The sequence below is a fragment of the Porites lutea genome, chromosome 9 (genome assembly GCF_958299795.1).
Source record: "Porites lutea chromosome 9, jaPorLute2.1, whole genome shotgun sequence".
Lineage (NCBI taxonomy): Eukaryota > Metazoa > Cnidaria > Anthozoa > Scleractinia > Poritidae > Porites > Porites lutea.
Genome location: NC_133209.1, coordinates 8,488,448 through 8,513,831, shown reverse-complemented (window position 1 = coordinate 8,513,831; position 25,384 = coordinate 8,488,448). Strand labels below are relative to the sequence as shown.

At 39.1% G+C, this 25,384-nt stretch overlaps 2 protein-coding genes across 2 annotated transcripts in view; both read left to right on the top strand.

Moving 5' to 3' along the window:
• LOC140948841 (clathrin heavy chain linker domain-containing protein 1-like) overlaps nucleotides 1–25,384 on the top strand; it is a 49,339-nt gene that overhangs the window by 11,842 nt on the left and 12,113 nt on the right. The window contains exons 10-22 of the mRNA XM_073398113.1: nucleotides 41–95; nucleotides 265–351; nucleotides 1,802–1,898; nucleotides 3,050–3,132; nucleotides 6,427–6,492; nucleotides 6,826–6,897; nucleotides 7,580–7,621; nucleotides 7,816–7,875; nucleotides 8,467–8,523; nucleotides 10,220–10,284; nucleotides 12,493–12,602; nucleotides 13,367–13,407; nucleotides 13,882–13,940. Coding sequence (XP_073254214.1) covers nucleotides 41–95; nucleotides 265–351; nucleotides 1,802–1,898; nucleotides 3,050–3,132; nucleotides 6,427–6,492; nucleotides 6,826–6,897; nucleotides 7,580–7,621; nucleotides 7,816–7,875; nucleotides 8,467–8,523; nucleotides 10,220–10,284; nucleotides 12,493–12,602; nucleotides 13,367–13,407; nucleotides 13,882–13,940 — 894 coding nt within the window. The remainder of the gene's footprint in view (nucleotides 1–40; nucleotides 96–264; nucleotides 352–1,801; nucleotides 1,899–3,049; nucleotides 3,133–6,426; nucleotides 6,493–6,825; nucleotides 6,898–7,579; nucleotides 7,622–7,815; nucleotides 7,876–8,466; nucleotides 8,524–10,219; nucleotides 10,285–12,492; nucleotides 12,603–13,366; nucleotides 13,408–13,881; nucleotides 13,941–25,384) is intronic.
• LOC140948340 (alpha-1A adrenergic receptor-like) lies at nucleotides 20,806–23,200 on the top strand. Its single transcript, XM_073397574.1, has one exon. It carries the CDS (start codon nucleotides 21,629–21,631, stop codon nucleotides 22,523–22,525), a length of 897 nt encoding a protein of 298 aa, XP_073253675.1. The 5' UTR covers nucleotides 20,806–21,628; the 3' UTR covers nucleotides 22,526–23,200.

Below are 25,384 nucleotides of genomic sequence, written 5' to 3'. Positions count from 1 at the left end.
ATAACGATCTTGTTTGTTGGTATTTTTATTTTTGGTATAGATTTGTTCCAAAGGCTTTAAAAGGACAGCTTTTCAAGCGCCTTCGGGAAAAAGAGGTAATTTTTTCCGCGTGTAAAATGCCATCCTTCTGGTACTTGTATTCGACTGAGTATGTCGAAAAAGTCTCATAGATGGAATTTTTTACCCTCCAAGAAATAACAAAGAACACAAATGTTTTCCTGGGCAAGAATACCTTAAAGTACCTTTTCTGTCATCTTCTCGCAGGAAATCAAAGAAGAGCTGTTGAGTAAACGCGAGAAACTCAAGATGAAAATAATGTCAATTCAGCTGTCGATGGCTGTACAAGTTGAGGTAAGCAAGAAAGACTCGGCTTTGTTGTTGTTGTTGTTTCTCTTTCTCTAAAATTCCGGGTGGCCTTGTGATTTACCGCCAAAACGCGCGGGTACTTGAAATTCTACCCCAGCTTAAATTTAGGGGTGCCTTTTGTACGTACGGACGATTTTGTCAGAACCAAAATTCGTGTCTGCATAGACAACTAAATTTTCTTACCCATGGTGCTCCGCTACGCGCGCTTCGCGAGAGGTACCGTAAAATTCCGAAAATACGCCCCTGGGCTTATATTTTTCAAAGGCACTTTATGAGGGGCTTACATGCGGAGGGGCTTATGTACGGAGGGAAATTTGCTTTTCAAATTGATTGGGCTAGCTTGTAGTGGGAAAGAAATGTACCATTTTTGCTTTGTTTTACTTTGTATTCGAGAGCAAATTCCAACGGTACAAGCCGGGGCGCTTATTTTCAAAGGGGCGATTTAACGGAGGGTTTTTTGCGTTTCGATTTTGGAGGGCTTATATTTGGATGGGCTTATACATGTAGGGGCTTATTTTCGGAATTTTACGGTAAGTTTTGTTTCGTTACTCAAGACATCTAATTATTTGAAAGCGAACCGTATTTAAACAGCTTTTAGCCTTTAGTTCTAAACTCTATGCTCAACTCTTTTCCTTTCATTAATGACTTTTCACGCTTTTCTTGATAAATGTGCCTAATGAGTGGTTCTCTACCAGGGCCCGGTTCTTCAAAAGATGACTAACGCTATCCACTGTCCAGAGGAAAGCGCAATCGGTTTTTCCTAATACTTATCCACTGGATTGTGATTTGTCCGTTGGATAACGCTATCCAACCTTTGAACAACTGAAGCCAGGAGTGTTTCATTCTGTAACAATCTTGAGGTCTCCAATATGAGTTTGGGTTTCCGGAAATTTTTGTCACTACTCTATTGAACTGTCAATATAAAGAGGACGGGTTTTGTTCCAGTTCTCTTCGCAACCTAGTAAACGGCAAGTTTAGCCCAGACAGCACGGACAAAAAAACCGAATTGACCAAGGATAGAAGAGGCAAATTAAGCACCGAAAGTCACGTTCAGTCCTTTCCGCGCGCTTTCGCGTTGTCATTTGACGCTTTGCTAAATCTGCCTAATAAAAGCTAGGGAAGGTGTGTTACAAGGACACGATTCACAACAGCCATTTTTTCGTTAGTTGCAATGTTAAAACAGCGTTGTAGCCATTCTAAACAATGTCGGTCCATTATTGGGAGTTTTGCGGCTCTAACTAATTGTCGCTGTGTTTCGTCCTGTGCAACACCATCTTAAATAAGGGAGACAACGTTCATGAAACAATCCCATAATGCAATTCAACACAACACTGACCCAGTCACCCGCAATTTCAAAATGGCTAGTGGATCAAAGAATAGTGTTAGTGGAGAAAGACCTTGTTTCTTTAAAGTATCTATCCTTTTGATCTTTTAGGCAAACAAAAGCAAAACCAGACCAGTTGTTTACAGGGGAGCTTTTGGTAACATCGCCCTTGCTCTCAAACAAACCAACGAAACAATGGAGAAGGCGGGTAAGCTATTTTCTCCCACGCAGCCTTTTTGTGTCGCCACGGAACTCTTCTCCCCAGAATGACAAAAAAGGCACAGCTGGTTAAGAAACTACGAGTTTATTTTCGTTTTTAATCTCAAAAACGATAATAAAAGAATTTAAGCGAAAAAATGCAACGGATTCGCGGATAGGCTGTAAATGAATCCACCCTAGGTTTAAAGTAGATTCGTTGTGGACATACATGTATGAGTCCCGCTTGTGTCCTTTCCCACTGGGCAAGGATGTGGCCAGTAAAGCTTTCCCCTTCTGGAAGTAAAATAGATGAAGCAAATGAGGATAGTTTCTCATGTTTTGTGTTGTTTTATGTAGCCTCTGTTTTGATGTTGTACATGTGCTCATTATTGATCGGATGGACTACAGTTTCTTAAAGATATGCATTTTTTATACATCTGTGCCAGGAGCCGATTCGGCTCCTGATCTGTGCTCAATCTTCAGTCAATCTTCAGTCTTGCTTGATATAAGGCATTTACACAAATGTGCGTAAGTAGGAGAACAAAGTATGTGATAAATAATCGTTAAGCTAAAAGACATTATAAGTTAATTTGTCAATTTCCCCTTTCATCTTAAGGACTCCTTAATCGTGAAAACAAAGGGTCTCGCGTGCGATAAAGGCACGTGCAACTGATGACGATATCTGTACAATTGTGACGTAGTTTTTCGAATCAGAAAAGTTTTGTCAGTAAAAAGTATAGCATTGGCTCTTGCGCACACATGTGATTTTCCTGAAATCATTGAACTTGAAATTGTTTCTCCAATTGTTTCTCCTTTGTGTTTTAGCCGACATATTTCTTTGCTTTCAAACAACGTACCTACAAAATTTCTAACTCTTTGAAGAGCGAGGTTTTGGCAGATGTTGTAGTAAACGCAACACGTCTGTAACGTTTTTTTTTTTTTTGCATAAGTATTCATAAACAAACAAGTTTCCGCTTTCGTCGTAAAGAATCCTGAGTCCTTTATACCGAAATAGGAACAAGTTTTCGACTAGATGCGAAATATAGAGTCAACTTTACTGTACTTTGCGCGCAGTCCTCCCAAGCATTTACCCGAAAATAAGTGACAGCATGACTCAGAATTGAAAACTAAAGTAAAGTAAAGTTTTATTTTTGTTTGCAGATGAAATGTGTCAAGAGACAAAAGACGGGCCAGAAACTGTCGGTGATAGCCAATCATCGATCTGCATCCTAGGGGAAGTTGACGTACGTGCCCTGAACCTCCTTGTGCTCTTAAGGTTACAGGCCTGTAAATAATTTTCCTTTTAAGAAATGATGTGGATCATGTCCCACCAGATCATTTCAGTCGGACCATAGTTTATAGAGTGGAATGGTTATAAGCCCGTCAGAGTAGTTCTTTCTTTTAAGTTTTTTTTATTGTGCAGACTTGATGGTGCACAACGTCCAATAGCGTTCCTTTCATTTTGATCTTCAAAACGTCGCAACAGTTGAACAGGACACAAGGGATTTTCCCCCTTCATGGAGCTCCCAATATAAACCGCAACACCTACGATCTTTGCCGCATTTTGATAACCAGTCTCCTCTACTAACTATGGTCGGACAAACCAAAAATAGTCCCCCGAGGGGACCTGTGCTTACTGGGTATAGGGTGTCGATCCCAATACCCCTGCCTCCAATCTGGTAGGTACCTCATATATGATTCCTATAGTGTACTGAGATATAGATTCTTATAGTGTACTGCGTCTTATAGTGTACCGAGGTACTTGTCTTACTTGTGTGTCTTGGCCTACTTCACTTACTTGGCGTGCTTGAGGTACATATTCTTGGCGTACTTGGCTAACTTTTGTACCTAAAGCAGGCCAATTAACTAAAGTAGGCCAAGACACTGACGCAATCCAAGACACACAAGTACGCCAAGTACCTCAAGCACGCCAAGTAAGTGAAGTAGGCCAAGACAGTCAAGCAACTCAAGACACACAAGTAAGGCAAGTACCTCGGTACACTATAAAGACGCGGTACACTGTAAGAATCTATATCTCGGTACTCGCCCGTCTCGCTGGACAAGGGTGACGCGGACTCTGGGAAAAAGATTGTTCTGGCCTGGAGGTTATAGCGAAAAACGTTAAAGCTGTGTGCTACGAGTTAATTCAATCCGAACAATCAAATTTAAATTATTGCCACGAGCCGTGTGCGTGTTTGTGCGTCCCGTGCTCATCCCGTCTTCAACCAATCGTCAGTTGGATTCATTGGCATCATACGCGTATAGATGTCTCATTTGCCCGCTGGAATTTTTTATCGCCTGCCGCTAAAGAAATGTTAACATCGCAAAATTTATTGTGTCTTGGAAGCAAATAATTCGGAAGGCTTCATCGGCGCTTCATAAATCTATTTTTTCCCTGAAAAGTAGACTTCCTAAGCTTTAAAAAGAGACCAAGTATAAATCTCAGCGTACGTTGAATATTCGCAGACTTTAATCTGATTTTCGGGGATTCTAAGTTCGCTTTTAAAACCACTAAATTTTACACAAAATAACCTGTACACAACTTCGGACAAAAACACAAACTTCAATATCTCGAAAAATATGCTATGTAAAGTCGAGATTTCAAATTCTTTATGGCGTTGAACAGTTTAGTTCACTATTTTCAACGTAATTTTCGCTTATTCAATCGAATTGAGTTCAAACTATTTTTCGTAAATGACGGTAATTCATGACATTTCTAAACAAATTGAACAGCGCGCATATTAAAAAAAATCTTGGCAATAAGAGATAGCTGTAATTACGTAGTTCAATAGTTTGTTTCACTCTTTGTACCTCAAGCGAAAAAAAAAATGAAACATTAAAAAAAATAAGAAACCTCAAAAGTGGCAAAGTCCCCGAAAAGGAAAGACGCCATCGAGTATTTATTGAACGCGGATCTCGAGTAGTGTAACTTACAAACTTCTTGCAATTTATTGCTTTTAATCCTTCTCTTCGAAATAATTAAACTACTTTCCTGATATTAAAGTTATGGGGCTTAAAACGAGAAAAGAAAAGAAAAAAGAACTTATGAAATTCGTCGGAAAAAAGGCGATAGTGGGTATCAAACTCGGTACTTCGGCTGCAAGGGATAAGCGTTAACGCCTTGCGCCACGGGGACGATAGAAATGGACTTACAGACAGACATAATGCTTTCTGGCTATAAAAGCAGTGAGCACAAAATATTGTCGGAGATGTAATGTGCTGACTTTAGTTTCTTTTCTTCCGTGGGATGCCTGTGGCACTCCCACGGTAAAAATCCGGTTCGGTTGTACCCAAAATTGCAAAGCCAGCCAATAGGATTGCGTAAAATCTTTATCCATTATCTCTTCTTCCAAGCCGACCAATCAGATTGTACAAAATCTGTATCGATTTCTAATCGATTTGCTTCCTCTGAAGAACGTTGAAATCAGAACGTTCCTTGCCAAATTTGTCGCGCTAGAGTTTTCCCACTCGTGGTTTAGGATGGCGGCTTGTTAACCAGCGAAATCCTTCGGGATACTGGCAAGTCACGAAAGGCGACCGAAGCCAAATTATTTCTTTCCTTCATGATTCTTTTTTGTTTAGGTCAAGCTTTTTCATAAGGTTTTAGTAGCGTCTGGTTGAGGGCCGTGATTTCCGATAGATTTTTCATTCGGAGTTCGCCAGTTTTTGCCGAGCACAGCTAGAGTTCAGTTTTTTTCTTTTCTTATCGAAAACACCTTGACGATGGGAGGTTAAATCGCGTAAATTTCAACTCGTACCCTTGACGATTGTCGGTGAAATCGCAAGCAAACAGATGTTTTGTTTTGTTTTGTTCCATTAACCTAAAACTACAATGTTTATTTATCTTTGAAAAAAGTTACCTGTGGCTACTTACTATCAAGATATCACGTATCTTTACACATATAGTTCCTGTTCAGGTTTAATCAGAGAGCTTTATGCGCATGTTCTCCATTAGTTGTTTCCGTTAACATTCCAATTTAAGTTACACGGGTAAACCTTGTTTTAATGCAAAATGACTTCTTATTCTTATCCAAATCGTGCTATGAAAATAACTACATAGCGATGGATCAAAACAAGATCAACTCCATCCTTGCGACCACTGACAAATATAAATTTAGCTTGCGTAGCAGGTGTCGAAAGGGGTGGATTGGGGAGAAATAGTAGCTTGCCACGCAGGCTACTATAAATTCAGTCCTAAGCACATTAAACCAACCCATACAGGTAACCTACTCATCGATGCTCATAACTTGATGACACATCTTTCCGGTTTCCCTAATTTTTCCAAATTCAGATAGAACGCCATTATGCTTCCATAGACCAACGGATCCCACGGAAACGACTTTAGGCGTCTTGTATTAAAATATTTTTTACTTTAATTTACATTTATTTATTTTGTGTCCCCTAATTAGCATAGGTTTTTAACCTAAGCTAGGAGGTTTCTTTAGACACCTTAATAAAGTTTCATCATCATCATCATCACGGTTTTTAAAGGGAACTTAGTGCGCTTCTTACACTTTTTTCTGCCATTTATTTTTTAGACAATTAGAACTGAAAATGCCCAGCTGCTTGAGGAAAAAGTTGCCCTAGGACAGGAAAATAATGAGGTACTATCCGCTTGATAAGGTTTCAACCTCTTCATCCTAAAAATTAGTTCCCACGCCAATTAAAGCATACAGTAATAAGAAGCAGCCTGTTGGCGGGTAAGTTTTTACCTAAAGGTGCTCTTAAGGAGTTAACTTTTCAGTATATTGTCCATCAGTACTTTGTTTCTTACCTGTCTTTAAATTCACGTGCATGCCCAACTTCAAAGTACAATTCTGAACAATTCTGCCCCCTTCCCACTCACCCCTGCCTGTTTTTCTTTCCCTGAAATAATTTATTGCTGATTTATCGCTTTACAAGTATTTGAAATACTCCGCTCTTGCCTTTTTCTTTAGTTAAAAATGAGAGAGACTGAAAGATTAGCAGAAATTGCTGCAAGCGTGGAGACGATTCGAATGGCTGAAGCGGTAATTACATTTTGCTTTTTAAATCGTTTGGTATTTTTTATTCAAATATGGTATTAACTTCCGATCACGTGGACTTTAACAGCACTTACACACGCTTGGTCAATAAAGAGAGTTTAAAACCATCGCCTGACGAGATACCACTCCGACTTTGTCTCCTATTAAGAACTTCGGTCACCCGGACTCGACCTATTCTACGTATCTTAGCACTTATATAGTTGTCTTTGGGCAGCCCTAAAATTCGGCCTAATGCCAATGTAGTCGGAAAGAAATGTGTAAATCTATAGTATTGTGACTGAAACTAAAGAGAGAACGCGAGGCGAAGCGGGGGGAGGAGGGGGGAGGGGGAAGAAAAACGTAATTTTTTTCCTGCTTATAGCTCTTTGCGCCGAGCACACAATCTAAAGACCTGGGCTTTTAATGTTTGCTTTATGAAAGCTGTTGTATGTTGTCTTTTTTATGAATAAATAAATCAGGTTTGGCTGTTAAGCTGGGAAAAAATCATGGGGAGGGTCGCGAGTTAAAGTTTTGTACTTCAACAGCAGCACGACCACTATTGATCGGCGAAAGCTCGGATTTTAACAATCAACTATATATCTACAGCTTTTACGGGCCTCACTCGAGCTACAATATTTGTATTTACAAATATCAGTAAGTAACTGATTAACTATGTTTTAAATTACAGGGGCTACGTTTGAAATTTAACGAGTGTGAAGAACAGAAAGAGGTAATGAGGCAATATAACTTAATTGCGTCCCACGTGCAGTGAATTCAATTCTTTGTCTTCGGATGCACTTCTAGTTATGCAAATATTCAGCCACAAAATGCCCCCTCCCCCCCGGACAGTATTTAGTATTTAAGCTGTTCGGTTATTGATTTATTTATTGATTTATTGATTTATATATTTAATTAATTTGGAAGGATCCAGCCAAAGACAGAGAGGCGGAGTTTATACTTGAATACATTGAAAACTTCTTTGAGGTGAGAAGAAAATAAGTAACTAAAATCATGTGATCTTCTTGGTCGACTCAAGATGGGCATACATTCCAGTGTAATTCCAATGAGACTTCGAAGCCCGAGCGAGTCATTGTTCGCTCCTTTGTTAATAAAAGTATTTTTTTTTAAGGTGAGAGGGGTGGGGGGGGGGGAATAGACCCTCTGCAGCTAAAAAGTCACGCAAGACAAGATTGCAGTTTCCACTGCATTCTCTGCTCTCAAGGCGAGGTGTATCATGTTACTGTGCATGTCAAGCTGCAACATTCTCTCTTAGCTGCAAACGGTCCATTTTAACATAAAAAAACTATTTATTTCAATCGAACTTCCCACACTAATCAGGTACTAGGATCTCATTGGTCTACTTCGGTTTCCCAAACACAAAAATCCGCATTGGGTGCGAAGTTGGATAGCGGTTAACACCAGCAAATCGTCTGCTTTGCTGGTTACACAGTTCATGGATTATCAGTATATAAAAATATAACCCTTATTATATTATATTATTATTATACTTGACATTTTGAATTCCAGTACTCGCAGCATTTTTTTTTACTGAAGGAATTATTATTTTCGTTCCAGTTGTTTGAGGAGGGAAAAGTTGAAGAAGCTGTATTGCATGCAGCACATTCTCCAAAGGTTAGTAATACGCTTTCATTTGAGATAACTGTGTCTACGTTAAGCCATTTAACATTTTGTTTTGTTTTTGGGTATGGTATTGTATGATAATGAGTTTGAAACAAAAGAAAATAAAAATTAAACCAAGGATAAAACTGAACTACAACATATACACCAAATGTACTCACAGATGAGACGGCTATGATTTTGACAGTTACGTAGAAGTGCCTTTAAGGGCCTGTTTACATGGAGGTGTGGACCCCAGATAAGTGAGGTAACCCGCCTTTCCATATGATCTCTCATTTTAATTTGATCATGCTAACATGATGGGTGTTGTGACCCTCCGCGGGCTACTTCACCTGACTGGGTTCCCTCACCTCCATGTAAGCAAGCCCTTAATTTGATCACGTTTACATGATAGGTGGGGTAGCGCGCCGCATGTTACCTCACCTATCTTGGGTCCCCCACCTCCAAGTAAACAGGCCCTTAAAGGGCCCTTTACATAACCGTCAAAGTGATAGCTGTCTCATCTGTGGGTACGTTTGCTGTATATGTTTTAGTTCAATTTTGTCCTTGGTTTAACTTTTATTTTCTTTTGCGTCAAACTCGTCATCATACATTACCATACCCCCCCACCACCCCCCCCCCCCCCAAAAAAAAATGAATTAAACCAAGAATATAATTGAATCAAGTCAATGCTAGGAGTATTGAGGTTCCCTAAATTTAGTTGTCTGGCCAAACAATTCGACATTGGGCGGAAAAACGGAAATATCCTTTAGGTTTGTCCGTTTCAGGTCGTCGCATGACACAATGGCAATTATAGTCATTTGAAACAGAAATAAATATAAAACACATCGAAATACAAGCAAACATATAAAGGGAGAATTATCCTCCACACTTCCTAACGTGAAGTCACTGCTCTAGCTGTAATTTCGCCTGTGTTGAGCGGTAGTGTTAAGACAAGCAACAGCTTTTCCTACATCACAGAATTGATAAACCTGATGAATGCCATTACCATGCATCGAATCGCATTTTGTCTGCTAATGAATTTGTGGTCGACGCGTATTGCATAGGGAGTAGGGAGTTTTAGCAACTACGACGATCTCCTCGCGGTCGTCGTTGTGACATCTTAAAGTCCAGGCCCCAACCTCGTTCCCAGGTTCTCTCTCCTACCTGTCTCCGTCTCTCTCTCGCCCCGTAGGGTCGGGTAGGAGAGAACCCTGGGAACGAGGTTGCCCAGGCCCCAGTTGTTCAAAAGTTGGATAGCGCTATCCAATGGCGGTCCCAGTTCCTCTAAAGATGGTTAAGTTCAACCTAGGATTAAGCCAAACTTTAAGCAAGGTTTTCTTGTCTAAGAACATGTAACTCGAGGTTACAATTACTGTTGTACCTTTACTTCGAAAAAAAGAAATGATAACACAACATGTCACTCTAAGCAATGTATAGGAAGGTAAATACAAAAAGTGGGACAAAATTTTAATTTTGGATTAGCGCTGATCGCCTTTCAGGAACCTGGCCCGGTTAAATCACTATCCAACGAGTAAGTGTTGGGGAAACCAATTGCGCTATCCAGTGGATAGTGATTGATCCGTGGATAGCGTTATCCAACTTTTGAACGACTGAGGCCTTTTTCCATATAATCATCAAGATCGCCCCTCAAAATTTTGGGACTAGAGAAGCGCTCTGTAGTGATCATTTGTTTTTATTTTCCACGAAGGGAGTTTTAAGGACAATGGAAACACTAAAACAGTTTAAAGAATATGATGCTAGTCATGGCGACAGGTAACGTACCCTATGACGCCTCTATTTAGAGCCCTTTCTTCATTCACCTTACGGCTGAGACACCCGGAGGGTTAAGGGGCGGGGAGGGGTGTGCACTCCCATACTAAATTAAAATGACGGGGATTCTCGTCGTTTTGCTTAGAGTAAAAATTGGAGATTATGGTCCCAGGACCAAAGGCCAATATCTTTGCCAATGACGGTATCGCTTAGGGATGTGCGTAAAGAAATAGAGACCTTAAAATTCCAGCACGGGACGAGATTTAACTTAGATTTTTTCTCGTATTTTTTTAAAGAAATATACACTCTGAAAATCTTCATTGTACTTTTTCTTCACCAGAAAAGTTACACTGTTATCTTTATTGGAGGAGCTTAAGCCCTCTCCCATCGCAAAATAATAAAACTTCTAACATTTGATAACTTGTTTTTGCCACTACGACGTTCTCGCTAAAACTCGTAGTACAATGACGACTATCACGTTTTCCCGCCAAAATGACGCTGGTTCACGCACATGGACTACTTAGTATTGAGAAAATCTTGTACTCGTAGTTTTACTCGTCTTAGAATGTAAAGGTCTCTATAACTATGCGAAAAAAAAAACTGCAAAGGCCGTCATACTGTGTTGTGTTGGACTATATTCTAATAGCAATCAAATTAAGCTCGAACCACACCCTATAGATTGGTCTCCTTACGACGATCTTACGAGCATCCCTGTCGAATTCATAATGGAGTCCCCCCGGAAGAGGTACCTATGAGAAAGGTGCCGCCCCTCGTCCCTAGCCTTTCCTCATTACTGTTTCTTAATCCTTTGTGAAGTGCGATTTAAAGGGTTTTGATGCTGAACGTAACATAGCTCAGTTTCAAAATCTCGGAAAAGAAGGTCCTCCGTCGTCAGTTGAGAAACGGCTTTCAATGGAGCACTTAGTGATCGTTTTGTCAGGACAACTATACGTACTGTTTTTAATATGCCAATTTCAGCATTGAAGCACACCCACCAACTCTGGGTATGGCCAGTACCTTACGCATGCGCACAACCTTATCGAGATACACGGCTTCGTCTGTTCATAGGCGCGACGGCTTTGCAATGCTGAGGAGTTAGTAGGTGTGTTTCAGTGCTGAAATTGGTATGATTATTATTTTCCATTTAAAATCATAGCTATAACAAAGTTCTCAAATCTGATTGGCTATCAGCTGTTCTATTTTGGCACTAATAGGACAGTGTAATAGGACAGTACGCGCCATCACGCGCGCGCTTTAATGTTTTTTTTTTTAAATATCACTGCTAGCAGAATTTCCTGTGTTTTGATTTAAAATAACCTCAATTATCAAAAATTGTGTTACAGTTATGATTAATTGGTAACAGAACTCGTGATTAAACAAATCAGACTCCCGCTGCCCAGTTGTCCGATTTTGTTTATCACTCGTATCAGTTCTGACCCATGAACGAAATGGGTCTCTGGAGCTTTTTTATTGATCACGAATGACCCTTGCCGCTCTAACAACACATTCGTATCCTACAAAAATGGACCTTAGGCGAACAGGCCAGATTTTGTTGTTGTTGTTATTTTTCAATCCTTTATTAAGCCCTATTCGCCCCAAAGCTTAACCATGGTAAAAATTGTTTCCTTCATAAAAGCTGCTTATTGACTTAAATTTAGTGGAAATTACAAAACATGTTGAATTTGTATAGGTAATAGCATGATTTGTAGTGATATTTGGCATAAATACCACGAGTGATATTTCGAAATTGTTATACGTAATTTCACGAGCCGTTAGGCGAGTGAAATTTGAGGCAATGTTGAAATATCTCGAGTGGTATTTATGCCTAATATCGCGTACAAATCAGGCTGTTATTTGTTTATACCGCTACCCGCAAAATGATTGTAATTTTCACATGTAGGTATTTCAAATTAAGCTGAAATACCAGTGCTCTAAGCCAATCAAATTGCAGAAATTTCTCATGTAGTAGTATAACATTTGAAATCAATCCTGTGTAAAAACCGGTTTTTTGGTTTTCCGTGTCTGTTTTTTTATTTTTAGAACATGGTTTAATTGAACATGTATTGCTGATGTGAACGGGACTGAATTAGTTATGTTTGGACTGTACTTGAAAGATGTATACTTTATAGTGTGGAGGCGTCCACCTATGTCCCTGCCCAAGGTAGCCGCCGTGGAGAGTTTCGACTTTGCTTCTTTTCCAATTATTTTCAGTTCACTCTTTGTGGCTTACTGGGAGGCTCTTCTACCAACTGTCGCTACAGGATGCAAGAAACCCTCAGAATGGGAGACGATAGAGTGCATCAAATGTCTCCTCGACAAAAGTATGTATCTTGCAAAAAAACCGCCAAATGCCCCAAAATTGGTGCATCATAATTTGTCGATAATGATGTTATATTACCTCAGGAAACGTCGATTACGCTCACCTTGCATGAAGAGGCGTTTTAGGAAAGGATTCAAAATAGGTGTATATGACGAAAGAACCAACGGTAGTGCTACCCAAGGCACCACCCATATGAGAAGCCTGATAGACACAAATTTCTGATCTGAGCATCCGAGAAAAGACTGAAATATTTTGGTGCAAACTGCACCGAGACATTTATATCTTTACTTTTTTTGGTCGTACTAGAGGGAGGGTGGGGGTTATGCGAATGAGAAACCGTCACCATCTTTCGACAGTGAGTGCTAGGGGGCTCCATAGTCCAGTGTAATCGTGCAGTGGTTAGTCGTGGCTGATTACAAGTATAGCTTTGGCCATTTGCCTTAATTCCCTTGCTTCACACGGCAAGGTCCTCATCCGCGCGAAGAGTGCCAAGAGCAGAAATGGAATATTTCTGCCCGCAGGTTGATTGAGATGCATTAAGGGCATCTTGATGTTTGAACAAACCATTAATGTTGGCCAAACAAATTTTTGTTTTCTTTTCTTTGCTTTTTTCCCTTAATTTCATACCGTTGGCCTTTTCCCCGAAGCTTCACGAAGCTCCGCGAGCCACGTTATAGTAACATCGGCCAAATATAATGTTGAAACATGAGAACCACTTGTAAAGGGGAACGTATTAATTCCTTTTCTGTTTTTCCTTTCTGGCAGATAGAGTAGATCTACTTACTCATTGGATCGCACAGGACCTGGTAAGATAGGTCACACCTACCTCCTCCCTAGGGGCTTACCGCGCGCGCGTGGTGCGCTGTCTGTTTTTTTCGCGTGATTTTTTGTACAGCTGGGGATAAGGCAAAGCAACACAAAATGGCACCCACCCACCCCACCCCCCCTTTTTTTGGGAAAAATTATTAAAAACATTAACAAAGCTCAGTAGAATGACATAAGTAGCTAACCTCGTTTCCAGGGCGCTTTTCCCTGGCTTTGAAGGTAGGGCAGGAAAAGCCATGGAAAAGGGCCCTGAGGACGACGTTGATAATTTTCTAAAGGAAGAAAACAAAGGACTTGGTGAAGTGTTTCAGCAGTTTGCAATAATCTGGTTTATACCTTATCAGTAAGAAATATAAATAGAGTTTGCCTAAGAGCCTTATTTCGTGAGCATTGGTTATTGTTTTGTTCTGCCTTTTACTGTTTGTGATAGCTAATCGTTTCTTTTCTCTGTTTAGCTGACTCTCTCTACAAAGGCGGGGAAATTGATCATGGACGCTTGCCAATGTCACGACAAGTAAGAATAAATAAACCATATTTAGCTCCAGATTAGACCTCCTGGCTTTTCTTTTCACGCATGACCTGATGAGGCTTTTGCCAGAACAGGATAACTTCAATAGGCTCAACTTCCTTCCCAGTTAAATTCCTATTTTTCCTGCCCAAGGTCAAACTTTCATCCAACGTCTCTAGACTATTGTTAAGTAATTGTTCGTGGAATTTCCTTTTATTTGAGATGGAAACTTGAGCGGTGAAAGTGAAGCTTTGAAACTGTTATCGATTTTTGTCTTGATATTGACTTTTCCTCTGCTCGCCTTGGTCAAGGTCGACCATTTCAAAATATCCATGGTCAGTCGCGTACACTTGACGATTTCATCTAGATTTATGATAACCGTTTGCGAATCACCTTCTGCACCCGCATGAATCTCGTCTTACCAGGCATTAATTATGAAGCATGCCACTGTTTACCTTCTCAATTAAGGTGATAGTAGAATTATGTTAAGATAAGATTAATGTGTTATCAGTAAACACGCCCACTCGACCTTAAGCTTCTTTTTTTAAAACACTTCCTTGCGCGTGACCATTTTACAATCAAGAAAACCTTACAGCATGTTACACGTGTTTTGATCGGTGGTATGTTACAGTTTCCTAACCTAAAGAGCTCAAAGTTGTTTCATTAAATTCACCGGATTTTTAACCTTGTTATTATTTAATGCCTTGTTTAGAATTTGTGTAAGTTTGTTTTTTTTGCATGCCTGAAAACGCTTCGTGTTTGTGCAGGTTTTTTTTACGAGGCAGAAAACACTTTGAAACAGACGAGAGGTTAAAAATACAAAATGAGACAAATTTTTCAAGTCCCTAGGCCGCACGAAAGCGCTTAGTGAAAACTGGCAAACTTTGAATAAATTTAACGGGTAGAAATTTAAAAAAAAACGACGCACTTGATGTAAACTGCATTTTTTAACGAGTAGCCAAACTTCCTCTTAATCGACTCTAACCCCGCTATACGGGCGCCAGCTTAATACGGGCATCTCATTATTGCGGACAGTTTGCTTGGTCCATGGGAAAGAAAGCCCTTACATTTTCTCTTAATACGGACTGACTTTTTGTGGCTTTCTCGATGTCCGTATTAACGGGGTTGGACTGAAGTTTTGAAAGGTAGATGCATTTGTTTGGAGTTTTTTAATATGTAATCGTCTTTGAGAACATGCCCCAAGGCAGCAAGAGACTGGCAAGCTTTGAAAATAAAAAATTAACAGGGTAGAAATTCATAAACGACGCACTGATTAATGCAAATTGTTAGTTGTCAGCACGAAATTTGTTAATGGGGCTTAATTTGACAAAACTTCCTGCTAAACGAGTAGTTTCGAAAGGTAGATGCAGTTGTTTGGAGATTGTTTTGTAATCGTCTTTGAGAAAAATTATACAGGGTAAGAAATGAATTAAGAGGAGACAGTTCTTTTTAATGATCACTTTTATTACCTTTCAATGCGTTTTGCCGGCAGTGAAGAAGTTCTTCCTAATCAATCTTATCTTTTTGTCCCTGCTGAGACTATATTCTTCCTGTGGAACCTACCATCCAGCTTCTTCAATTACTGCTATCCTTTTATTGTTTCTCTCAATTTCGAAGTGAATTTTTGAACTAAAATATCAGACAAAGGGCCTGTTTATATGAGTTGAGCCAGCCCGTTTTACTGGGCTGGCTTACGGCTCATACCTTTTTTTTTCATAAAATTTTCGTTGCGTTTATATCTTCTTCAGAGAACTGGCTCGAGTGACTTCAGACTTCGGCAAGCGAGTCAGTCAGCCCATATTGGTCCGCCTTGCCAGGTAAAGCGTGCCAGCCTGGCTAACCGGGGCCGGCTCGCCTCTTATAAGCAGGTCTTAAAGTAAGCTTCCGTAGTTTACGTATTTGTGGCCATACAGTGCGTGTGTTTATGTATTTTGTTACTGGTATCTCGTTCTCCCCTTGATGTCCGAACCTAAAATAGAAGCATTTCAGTTCCACACAACTGTATACATGAAGTACTGGTAAGCTTGAATCCTGAACTTAACAACTTGAAAATCTTTGTGGTTTTGTTGCTTTGGTATCGATGCCTTTACACGGATATCACAGAGGGTGATCTATTTTTCGACCCGAAACCGGGACATTTAGTTTCTAGCTCGATCGTTGAATTAAATTTCCGAAGAAACATTACAAGATCTTGCGAGTCGTCTTTGGTTTAGAAGAAGGATGCCTTTAAAAAGTGTACTAGTCTGGAGTTTCAGCAAAAGTCATCAGTGTCATCCCAAGAATGTAAAATTAATGCCAGTATATTCTTATTCTTATTCTCCGAGTAAGTCAGTATTCACTAGCGAAATGAAATACACAGCTTCTCAGTTCGCTTTAATTCATGTCTGGAACCAGACAGTATACATCAGGCAATTACAACGCCACCCTCCCCCCGTGCGCCTTTATCATATTAGGGAGTTTAAACAACAACGACGGCTGTATTTCATCACGTTTAATCCTATTTTGCTTTCTGGAAATTTGCTGATGAATTTCCCATCCCGAATTTACCCAATCCATTTTGCCATCTACAACACTCCTGTTGGACGGTTCCTTTTTCAAAACAGTTCTTTAAAATGAAAATTAAAAATGGGGTCATCATATGATGAGTGTCAGTAGCCTCAATCTCGTACGGCGCGTGTTTCCTTAGATTCTGTGAATTAATAATGAGTTTATGTTTGCCTTTGCGTCCTGTGCATTTTGAGGTAGGTAATAAGAAGGTTTTTCTGTTATTGTTTTTAATACGTGTGGTGAATAAATAACAATGATCGTTACAGAGCGCCTTTCAGTTATCCAGTGTACGTTTCAGACCATAGTCAATTATTTTTGGCTTTTCTTCTAATTTTGTCGGATTCATAATTGATTCAAACGCTGTTGTAATTGTTGAAACTGCGGTTAACTAAGAGTCCAATGATGAGACCGTTTATACATAAGGTAACGGAAATAGCAGTCTTGCTCATCTTGTTTTTTGCCATTTCTGAGGAAGTGTGTGATTATGTGAAAGTACAGTTTCATTTGAGTTGTTTCATGAACGAAAGCTTTTCAGGTTTTTCGAATAAGTTTCAGCTTTCACAAAGGTTGTGCGAACGACTATAGGTCGTCATTTTAGGGATCGATAAAGGTTCATACCGCTTATGTAAAATCTAGTCGAAAGAGAGAGCGAGAGAGAGAAAAAAAGGAAAACATTCTGTGTGTATGTTGTAGTTAATTTTTCATCTCAGGTAATTTTTATTTTTCTTTTGTTTAAACTTCACTAGCATACATTAACACACCCAAAAACAAAAGAAAAACGTAGTACAATACAATACAATATTCTTTATTTAACGAAGGTGACGTAATAACCCAATGAGTTATCTAACTTACGGCCTTCACAACAATACAAAATACACATATAAAAACAATGCCTAATCAGTAATATACGACTACAACAAGCGAAAAAATAGAACTAGATAAATGTATGGTAGTTTAGTTAGTTTGTTAGTTTGTTTTTGGTTTACCAACCTACCCTGGAAAGGTGTTGCAGTGCATATGAATTAAATATGTAAGTTAAAAGATTATTAGTCCTAGTAATCTTTGTAGTTTAATTAGCTCTTGTCAATTGAATTGGCAAGAAAATCATCTATTTAAACTTCCGAACTGCTGGTTGGCAAAAAACGCAAACAAAAGCCATGTATTCTTTGTAAAAATTCAGTTTTTGTTCAAAACATAAATTTCCAAGTGTATGGGAGATTTGTGGCTCCTATTTTCAAAGATACCTAATTCTGCTGTGAGCTTTAGCTTTCTATTTTGAAAAGAGAGTGATCGGCGTATGGTAATAAGGGTATTGGGAGCGGTGCTTTTCTTGTTTTTAGTACGTGTCTTGAATTTAACCACTGAGGTAAACGTGAGGGCACTAAGCTTCATTCTAGTCACCTTAAAACGTTTTATGTCATTCAAGGTCAACTATTTTTGGCTCTCTTTCAATGTTAAATTGACAGAACTTGCTGTTTCTATAATTAAAGGTTTGAGAATGATTCGACTACTTTGCTGGCAGGTCATCGCAAGTGCTTGCTTTAGAATGAACGAGAAATTCAAGTACTGCACGAGTCGTGGCTTCAACAACCTCCTTCCCAGGTTTCATCCTACTCGTCCCCTGGAGCGAGAGAGAGAACTCTGGAATCGAAGTTTAAACGAAGGCGAATTACAAGTTAATCTTAAATAGAGGCAGCGATTGTGTTCATTTACTGGGATGCCACAAACAAGAAGTTTCTCATCCTTTTAATATTAAAATTAGGTGCCTTGCATAAAAAAAAGCGATGATTTTTTTCAAGCAAAAAAAATAATGGCTGCTGCAGCAAAAAGTTTAACACATACTTTATGTCAAATAGTGATGAATGAAAATAATCTAAATATGTTTTGAAAGGAAAGATGATACAATTAGAGGTTAACGTAAAGTTGTAAATGGGTCTATAAAGTTTGTTAAATGAACGCTGAGGGGGGAAAGACGTCATAAACGCATCAAAGTTATACGCTATACGTCATAAACACCTCAATTATCTAACTGCTTTAGAATTCGCAGCACGAGGTTGTCTTATTAAAATCATAAAGCAGGTTAACCAAAGGCTCAAAATGTTTATTTTCACGAGCTAAAGGAAGCAGTAGTATGTTTTAAGCTTTTACTCGTTGCCTAATTAAAAATATCGCGAAATCAAAAGGAAACCTGCATAGCAATGAGTTATATATAGCTGAAAGGTCAGTTTCCAACGAAATGGCACGTGGGTGAATTGTTCGCTCCCTCCATCTATAGTATTCTCTTAGCAGCCAAATATACTATGAATTATACATAAACGCTCCGCAAACGTCGAGTTAAATTTTCGCTAACCTGCTTCAAAGATTTTTCTGTTTAAATGTTTTTAAGCAGAAAAAATGATTCCAAACAGAATGGTCCAGTTTATTGAAGATTATATATTTAGTCACTGAAACTGGACATGGATTGAAACTTGAAAAAGTTGTGCCTGCAAAAATCTTAGTGAAATTTATTTGGCATCTTCAAAACTCAGCAAGCGCATTTTGTGTAATTTAGAGGCACTAAGTAGTGACTGAGCCCAGAATTAACCTAAAACAGCAATATCCTCGTGGCACGGAGCCCCTTTAACTCAAGTGACAATTAATTCTCCCCCGGCACCACGCGGGGTTAATATTAATTTATCGACGATTCCAGACAGTCAGCCAATTGAACGGTTGGCACGAACAATCAAAAAACGTTTCGTTGGCCGCCCACATATTACCATTTCACTTTATTTCTCTTCGCAACTTTTCGCCTTTGTGACTTTAACTGACTATTTTCAAATCGATTAAACAGTTTCTTTTTGTCATTCAAACATTTAGTCTTCTGTTTGCTGGCCCTTTCCTTTCTCCAGAGAGTTGATCACGTATACGAAATTAATTTGGGGTAGTAATTAATCCCCTATTTTATTTTAAGGAAAAAACCATCCAATCGCGTAGCCGAATTTAATTTTTCTAATTTTACTTAGTGATTTTCTCTCAGTCACGTTCGCGATGTCTTGAAATAAAATCCTAGACAGGTGCCTTATTGGATTTCTTCTTTCATATTTCATCAGTATGCCCTTTCGTATTTCCCAAGTTTATGCCAGTACATGATGTCGCTTTCCCACAGGGTTGTTTTCTCTCTTTTTTCCATTTGAGCCAAAAACGATTGAATTGAAGACGAACAGTTAGAAAATGTCATTTGTTAGGCTTATGTATCACTATAATTTGCAGTCTATCCACTTTGAATAGACATTAAATTAAACGATGGAAACACCCAACACGACACACGTACGAAAGCACTCCTATTATCATTTCTGTAAAGTCAAAAGCTACAGTAGATTCGCTTACTTTGGACAGGCGACTTGAGAAAATATAGTGTGTAGTTTCCGATAATAAGCTCGTCGGTGCGCAACTATGTGCACCAACGAACCCATTATTGAAAACTACACTGAATATTTAAAGATAAAATCGTGTGGGGTTTTAAGTTTACCTAGCAAAATTTACATAAACCGAGGAAGCGTTTACTTACCTTAAACTTTTTTTTATGTGTGTCGTTTTACGCAAGCTTATCAAGCCAATTGAAAAAGCTTTCAGCTTTGAAAAATCTTGTGCAAACGACAATAAATCGCCATTTCAAGAGGAAATTGACAATAATCCGTCCACGTTTGAAGGTCACACCACGTATTAAAAATCTAGTCTCTACCAGATTTTTTAGGATCGAAACTAATTTAAATGTATATCTATTTTTTTAGACCGGGTCTTGGGATGGCCGTCTGGTATGCCAAAATTTTCTCACGTCTACATTTTTGCAGAAACTTTCGAGGCTTAGATTTCCTAAGCATCGGCTACATCGATCCTTCGGATTATTGGGAAACATGGTTTTTAATTTAAACTTTCAAGATACGGCTTTGAGACTGAGAAACAATTTGCTCTAGCTTTTGAAGCAGCTGGAAGGAGTCTTTTATTTGTCAGTGTTTGAGATGAAACCCTTTAATTAGTTTTTTTTTACATATATATACCTTGCTATTTGTAACAATTTATTTTCTAATCCTCGATGAACTTGTCAAGCTTATTTTTCAAGGATTTTTAAATCTTCCCTTCAGGAAAGTTGAATGTTTGAGTTAAAAATTTTCATCACTTTGTACGGGGGCGAATATATAACTCAGCAGATGCGAGTTCTAATTGTCTACATTATAGAAATATAAAGTTTCCTGTTGGTTTTCCAACTTATGCATCACATTAGCGCTGGTTTGATTGCATCTTCAGAATAAAATGACGTTTGAGAAGATCTGATAAGCACTAACTTTTACATTAGATGGAGGTAAAGCTAGAAATGAGAAAAAATCCATTCAACATTCTTCATTTTGTTTTGGCCGCGTGGGGAATTATGTAACCCGTTATGTAATGTTTTAGCTCATTTCTACCAATTGAATCGAAACCTCGATATATTTATAATCTTGTTCGACACGAAGAACGGAAGCAGTTTAAAAACTGAAAGAGGTTTTTGTATTGGTCGTTATTTCGGTCGTGTTCAGCCTTTTCATATGGAAACTAAAAACAAACCCTTTCTTAATTTCCTGCAAGTTTGTACTAAGCAGGTGTAACAGTCGCTTCTTTTACAAATAACCCAGTGTTCTCTAAACCTTTCACAACAATCTGCATTACGTCCATCAGATAAAACAAGCGGCATACAATTGACGCCGCGTTATAAATTGGCCCTACGCGATTACAAAGATTTTTAGCAGCTCCACGCGAGGCGAGACAAAGACGGCCACGAGGTGCACCGCGGCACTGATCACCTATATGTTAAAACTTTTATAACAAGCGTCATGTTTCTACTTGGCTATTAATACCACTAGTAACTGTCGACGGAGTGGGGACTGTTGAAGTGGGTTCAGTTGGGTCGAAGCTGTTCTCGCTGTCATCTTAAACGCTTCATGAAAGGTTCGAAGGCAACAACACGCAAGTGAGAAGTTGCTCTGACTATAAATAACGGTCTTGACTATTATACAGGCAGTCATGTTTAATCGTATGAATACCTGGAATCATCCTGTTAGGCCCAAATCGTCTGTCGCCGATCGCTGAGGATTTTTAAAAGTCTCAACATTTAATCATTCCTTCAAGTAAATATGACGAAGAATAGCTCTCACAGCTCGATCGCAGGGCTCACAGATGTGGAGGCAATCTTCCTTGCGTCTGTTAACGTTGTTTTCAGCCTCATTGGCATCTTCGGAAACTTGTTGGTCCTCTTTGTGGTCGTTCGTCACCGATACATGCACACAGTAACAAATATGTTTATCGCCAGCCTGGCGATTGCTGATCTCTTGGTCTGTTTTGTGGCGCAACCGATGTACGCCATATATCTTTATGGATTACCCTCGAACAATATTTACAGTAACGTTCGAAAGACGTTCTCCTTCGTTTCCTTGCTTGCATCGATCAGCAACCTGGGGGCCGTGACCATGGACCGTTACATAGCCATCGTATGGCCTATGTCGTACGAGCTGAGGGTGACATGCAAGAGGGCGGCCATTCTGCTGTGTGTCATCTGGGTGCTATCGTTACTGCTTGGTACACCTGCAGGGATTCTTCCATCACTACAACGTATTATAGTGTACTACGTTCTTGCTCTTGTGATTTTTATCGTCCCGATTTATGTCCGAATCTACCTTGTCGCCCGCCGGCAGGCTCGTCTGATTGCCCGACAAGTGGGTCATTTGGACCGAAGCTCACGCAGCAGAGTCGGCAAAGAGAACGTCGCTGCTAAGACCATTGGAAATGTCTTGACAGCGTTTATCATTTGCTGGCTTCCTCTCATAGTCATGCCGATTGTTTTCCGCTACATCGATCGCGGCCTGAAAGTTTTAAAGATTTTGAAATGGGTACAGACAATCGCTCTGTGTTCTTCCGCACTAAATCCTGTAATATACAGCCTCAAAACGCAAATTTTTAAGAAGGATTTGCGAAAAATTGGCCGCGCCATATTTCGACGCCGCGCTTGGGAAGAAAAGCCAGAGATTGTTTGAAGGAATCTGAGCAAGGAAACGTGTTATCTTAAGAAGCCCAGACATTTCTTCCCATATAACTGGAAACAGGACTGATGAGTTGACGATGCACTCGATAATTTAATCCTCCCTCTCCCTCAGTTTTACCGTGAAATTTCATCCTGTAGAAAGTTTATTTCCTAAGAGAAAAGTTTGTAAATTTCAAGATAACCAACTCAGTAATTTCAATTATCGCCGCTTCTGGAGGATTATAGCAAGGAAGTGGCCCACAACAAGGCCTGATGACCATATGATTAGATTAGAGTTCACCAAGAGACATTTCAGCTTGGTAAAGAGTTCTTGGAGGGTCACTCATTTTAAAAGTTAGTCTAGAAAACATTTTCAAAGTAGTAAACCAGACTGAATTTATTGTTGTAAGTTTACATAGGAGGTCTCATGGTTGTAAAATAATTACTTTTTATAAAACATTCTTAATCACGCATAGGTTAACCTCGACCGCCCTCGTTGTTTGTAGTATCCTGTTTGGAAGAGTTTATTAACTTCGCTTTGCGTTATTTATTTATTCCCAGTTATATCAAATTTTCATTTTTTACGATAGTTGTGTGAATATTGTAGAGAGTTGTAAATATATTTTACTGTAAATATACTGTTGTTCCGAGTCATCTAACGACATTGTAGCTAAGATATAAAAAAGGAGTGCTGTAAAATACCATAAGCGATGTTGTTTTGATGGGTTATAAAAAGTCCATTTATTACCACATTTTATCGTTTGAGCGCCCACGTTTTAAACTCCTTCGTCTTGCACCAATAATCTCCCCTCACCCCATCCTTACTTTGTGATGATACCACAAGCAATAGTGTCTCACTCGAAAGTCTTTTTGGCATAAAGCGAGTTCAATACCTTTGTTGCTTAATGAGGTCTGATATTTGCTGCTTTTTGTTGGGTGTTTTCTTTTACTGCTGAGGTCCTTCGCCGATGTTATTTGCGGTTTTTTATTTTACCACAAGAAGACCAAAAAATACGTTCATGAATACTTTATATCTCCTTGTTTTCGACTTGTTAATAACAGTTTTATATTACTTTTCATTACGTTCAATATTGATTTCCGGTGCTTCTTTTGCCGCAGACATCACTTTTGAAAGATCTCTAGGTTGTTTCGAATCAATTAATTGCCTACTTCGAATGAAATCATAATATGCAGGAGAAAGTCCAAGATTGTTAATGAGATTTTGAGGACCACTTAATTGGCTAACGACAGGAAAAATTGTCAGATACTCGAAGACAAACATGGAAAACGTCCTGTTAAAAAACAAATGCGTGGGAAAGTTCAAAATCTATTAAAGAGGGCATACTTATCTTAAGTTTAAATAAAGATATCTATTGCGCAGATCTTTAGACTGTTCGAATTTCCTGCTATAATAGGGCGGTATTTCTGGAATGACGTTCGTTTGTCAATTCGAACTAATCCTGACAAGAAATAATGTTAAAAAGAACTCTGCTTTTAAAATTGTGCTTCTGCCAAAATTAAGACGACTTAAGGATAATCAGTTATTTTGCTGTCATCAGCTCCACTATATAGTCTTGTTCGATATCTATATGTGTGTTATGTTAACCAATGCATATTATTTTTTCACTTTCTTTTTTTTTTTTTTTTTTGCTAATTTCTCGATTGAATGATCACTCAACCGACATTGTTTGTCAAGGGCTAGGTGGTAAAGGGCTAAGTATTAGTTAAGCATTTTTTTGCCCTTAATCCTATATTTTTTTCAACTAACTTTGTCAATCATTACAGTTTTGCGTGATGTTCGTCAAAGTGGATCCAAAGAAATGTTAGACAGGAAAGTCAAACTGAAGAGGGTTTCCTTTTCCTTGTTTCGGAATGAGCTTTTAATGATTTTGACGGTTGCCTAAAAAGGGATGTTACTAAAACGGGGAAGGGGAAAAAATGAAAAATGGGAGCAAAACAGAGAATTGGAGATGAAATCACTGATAGGGCTTTCTAGGGTTCAAGTTAGGTTTTGTTCCCATTTTTCATTTGCCCGTTCCCCGTGCTTGTACCCGATTAAGTAATCGGCTCCTGACATCACTCAGGAAAACAATTCGTTAGTTTATGTTACGTACTTTGAGAAACGGATCATTTTCATGTAGGAAAATTCATACTTTCTCAGTTCTTTCTCCGGTTAACAATAGACGACCATTGATTATAGTTCAGTGGCTGCGTGCTCCAAAACACGTCCTTGCTGTGCGTTTTTCAGGTTTTCAGTGGTGTGACCCGCGACTGAAATGTTTTGTCTAGGCAATACAATGTTTGTCATTAGTTGATTAATTTACCTTTTGTCAAGTCGTTTTAAATGATTTGTGGTCGATTTATGTTTCTGTGAAATGGAAGATAGGTTTATTTTCGCGTTGGTTCCCAGCTATATATTTTGCTGTTGTAGCTGCTTTTTCAATGATGGTCATGACAGCTTGACTGATTTCTGATATTTTATACAACGTTTCAATTTAGCTGCGCATGATTGTTCTTCTTTGCCCTGGGGACCAGAGATTTTTTCCCTCTCTCTCTCTTTGGGGCAACGGAATCGAGCCTAGCGAGGTTCAGCGCTTTGCTCTGAACGCTTCTCGCTGCTAGTTGGTGAGCGAGAAAATCTCTAGCATGCCAATGTGAAATTGCATCCAGTGTACCATCGAAAGGCTCCGGCATAAACCTCTCAAATCTGTCTTGAGATTCGATGCTATAATGTGTTTCTCTCGATTACTTCTGAGTTCTACGTCACTATTTTAAATTGCTGCCTTGCTGATTTGTCATCATTTACTCATCAAACAAAAGGAAAAAGATGTTTTAGTTTATGAGCTAGTGGCCTTATGCACTTAAAATTGTT

Coding starts and splice junctions, on each gene's coding strand:
- LOC140948340 (XM_073397574.1), top strand. CDS start 21,629: ATGACGAAGAATAGCTCTCACAGCTCGATCGCAGGGCTCACAGATGTG.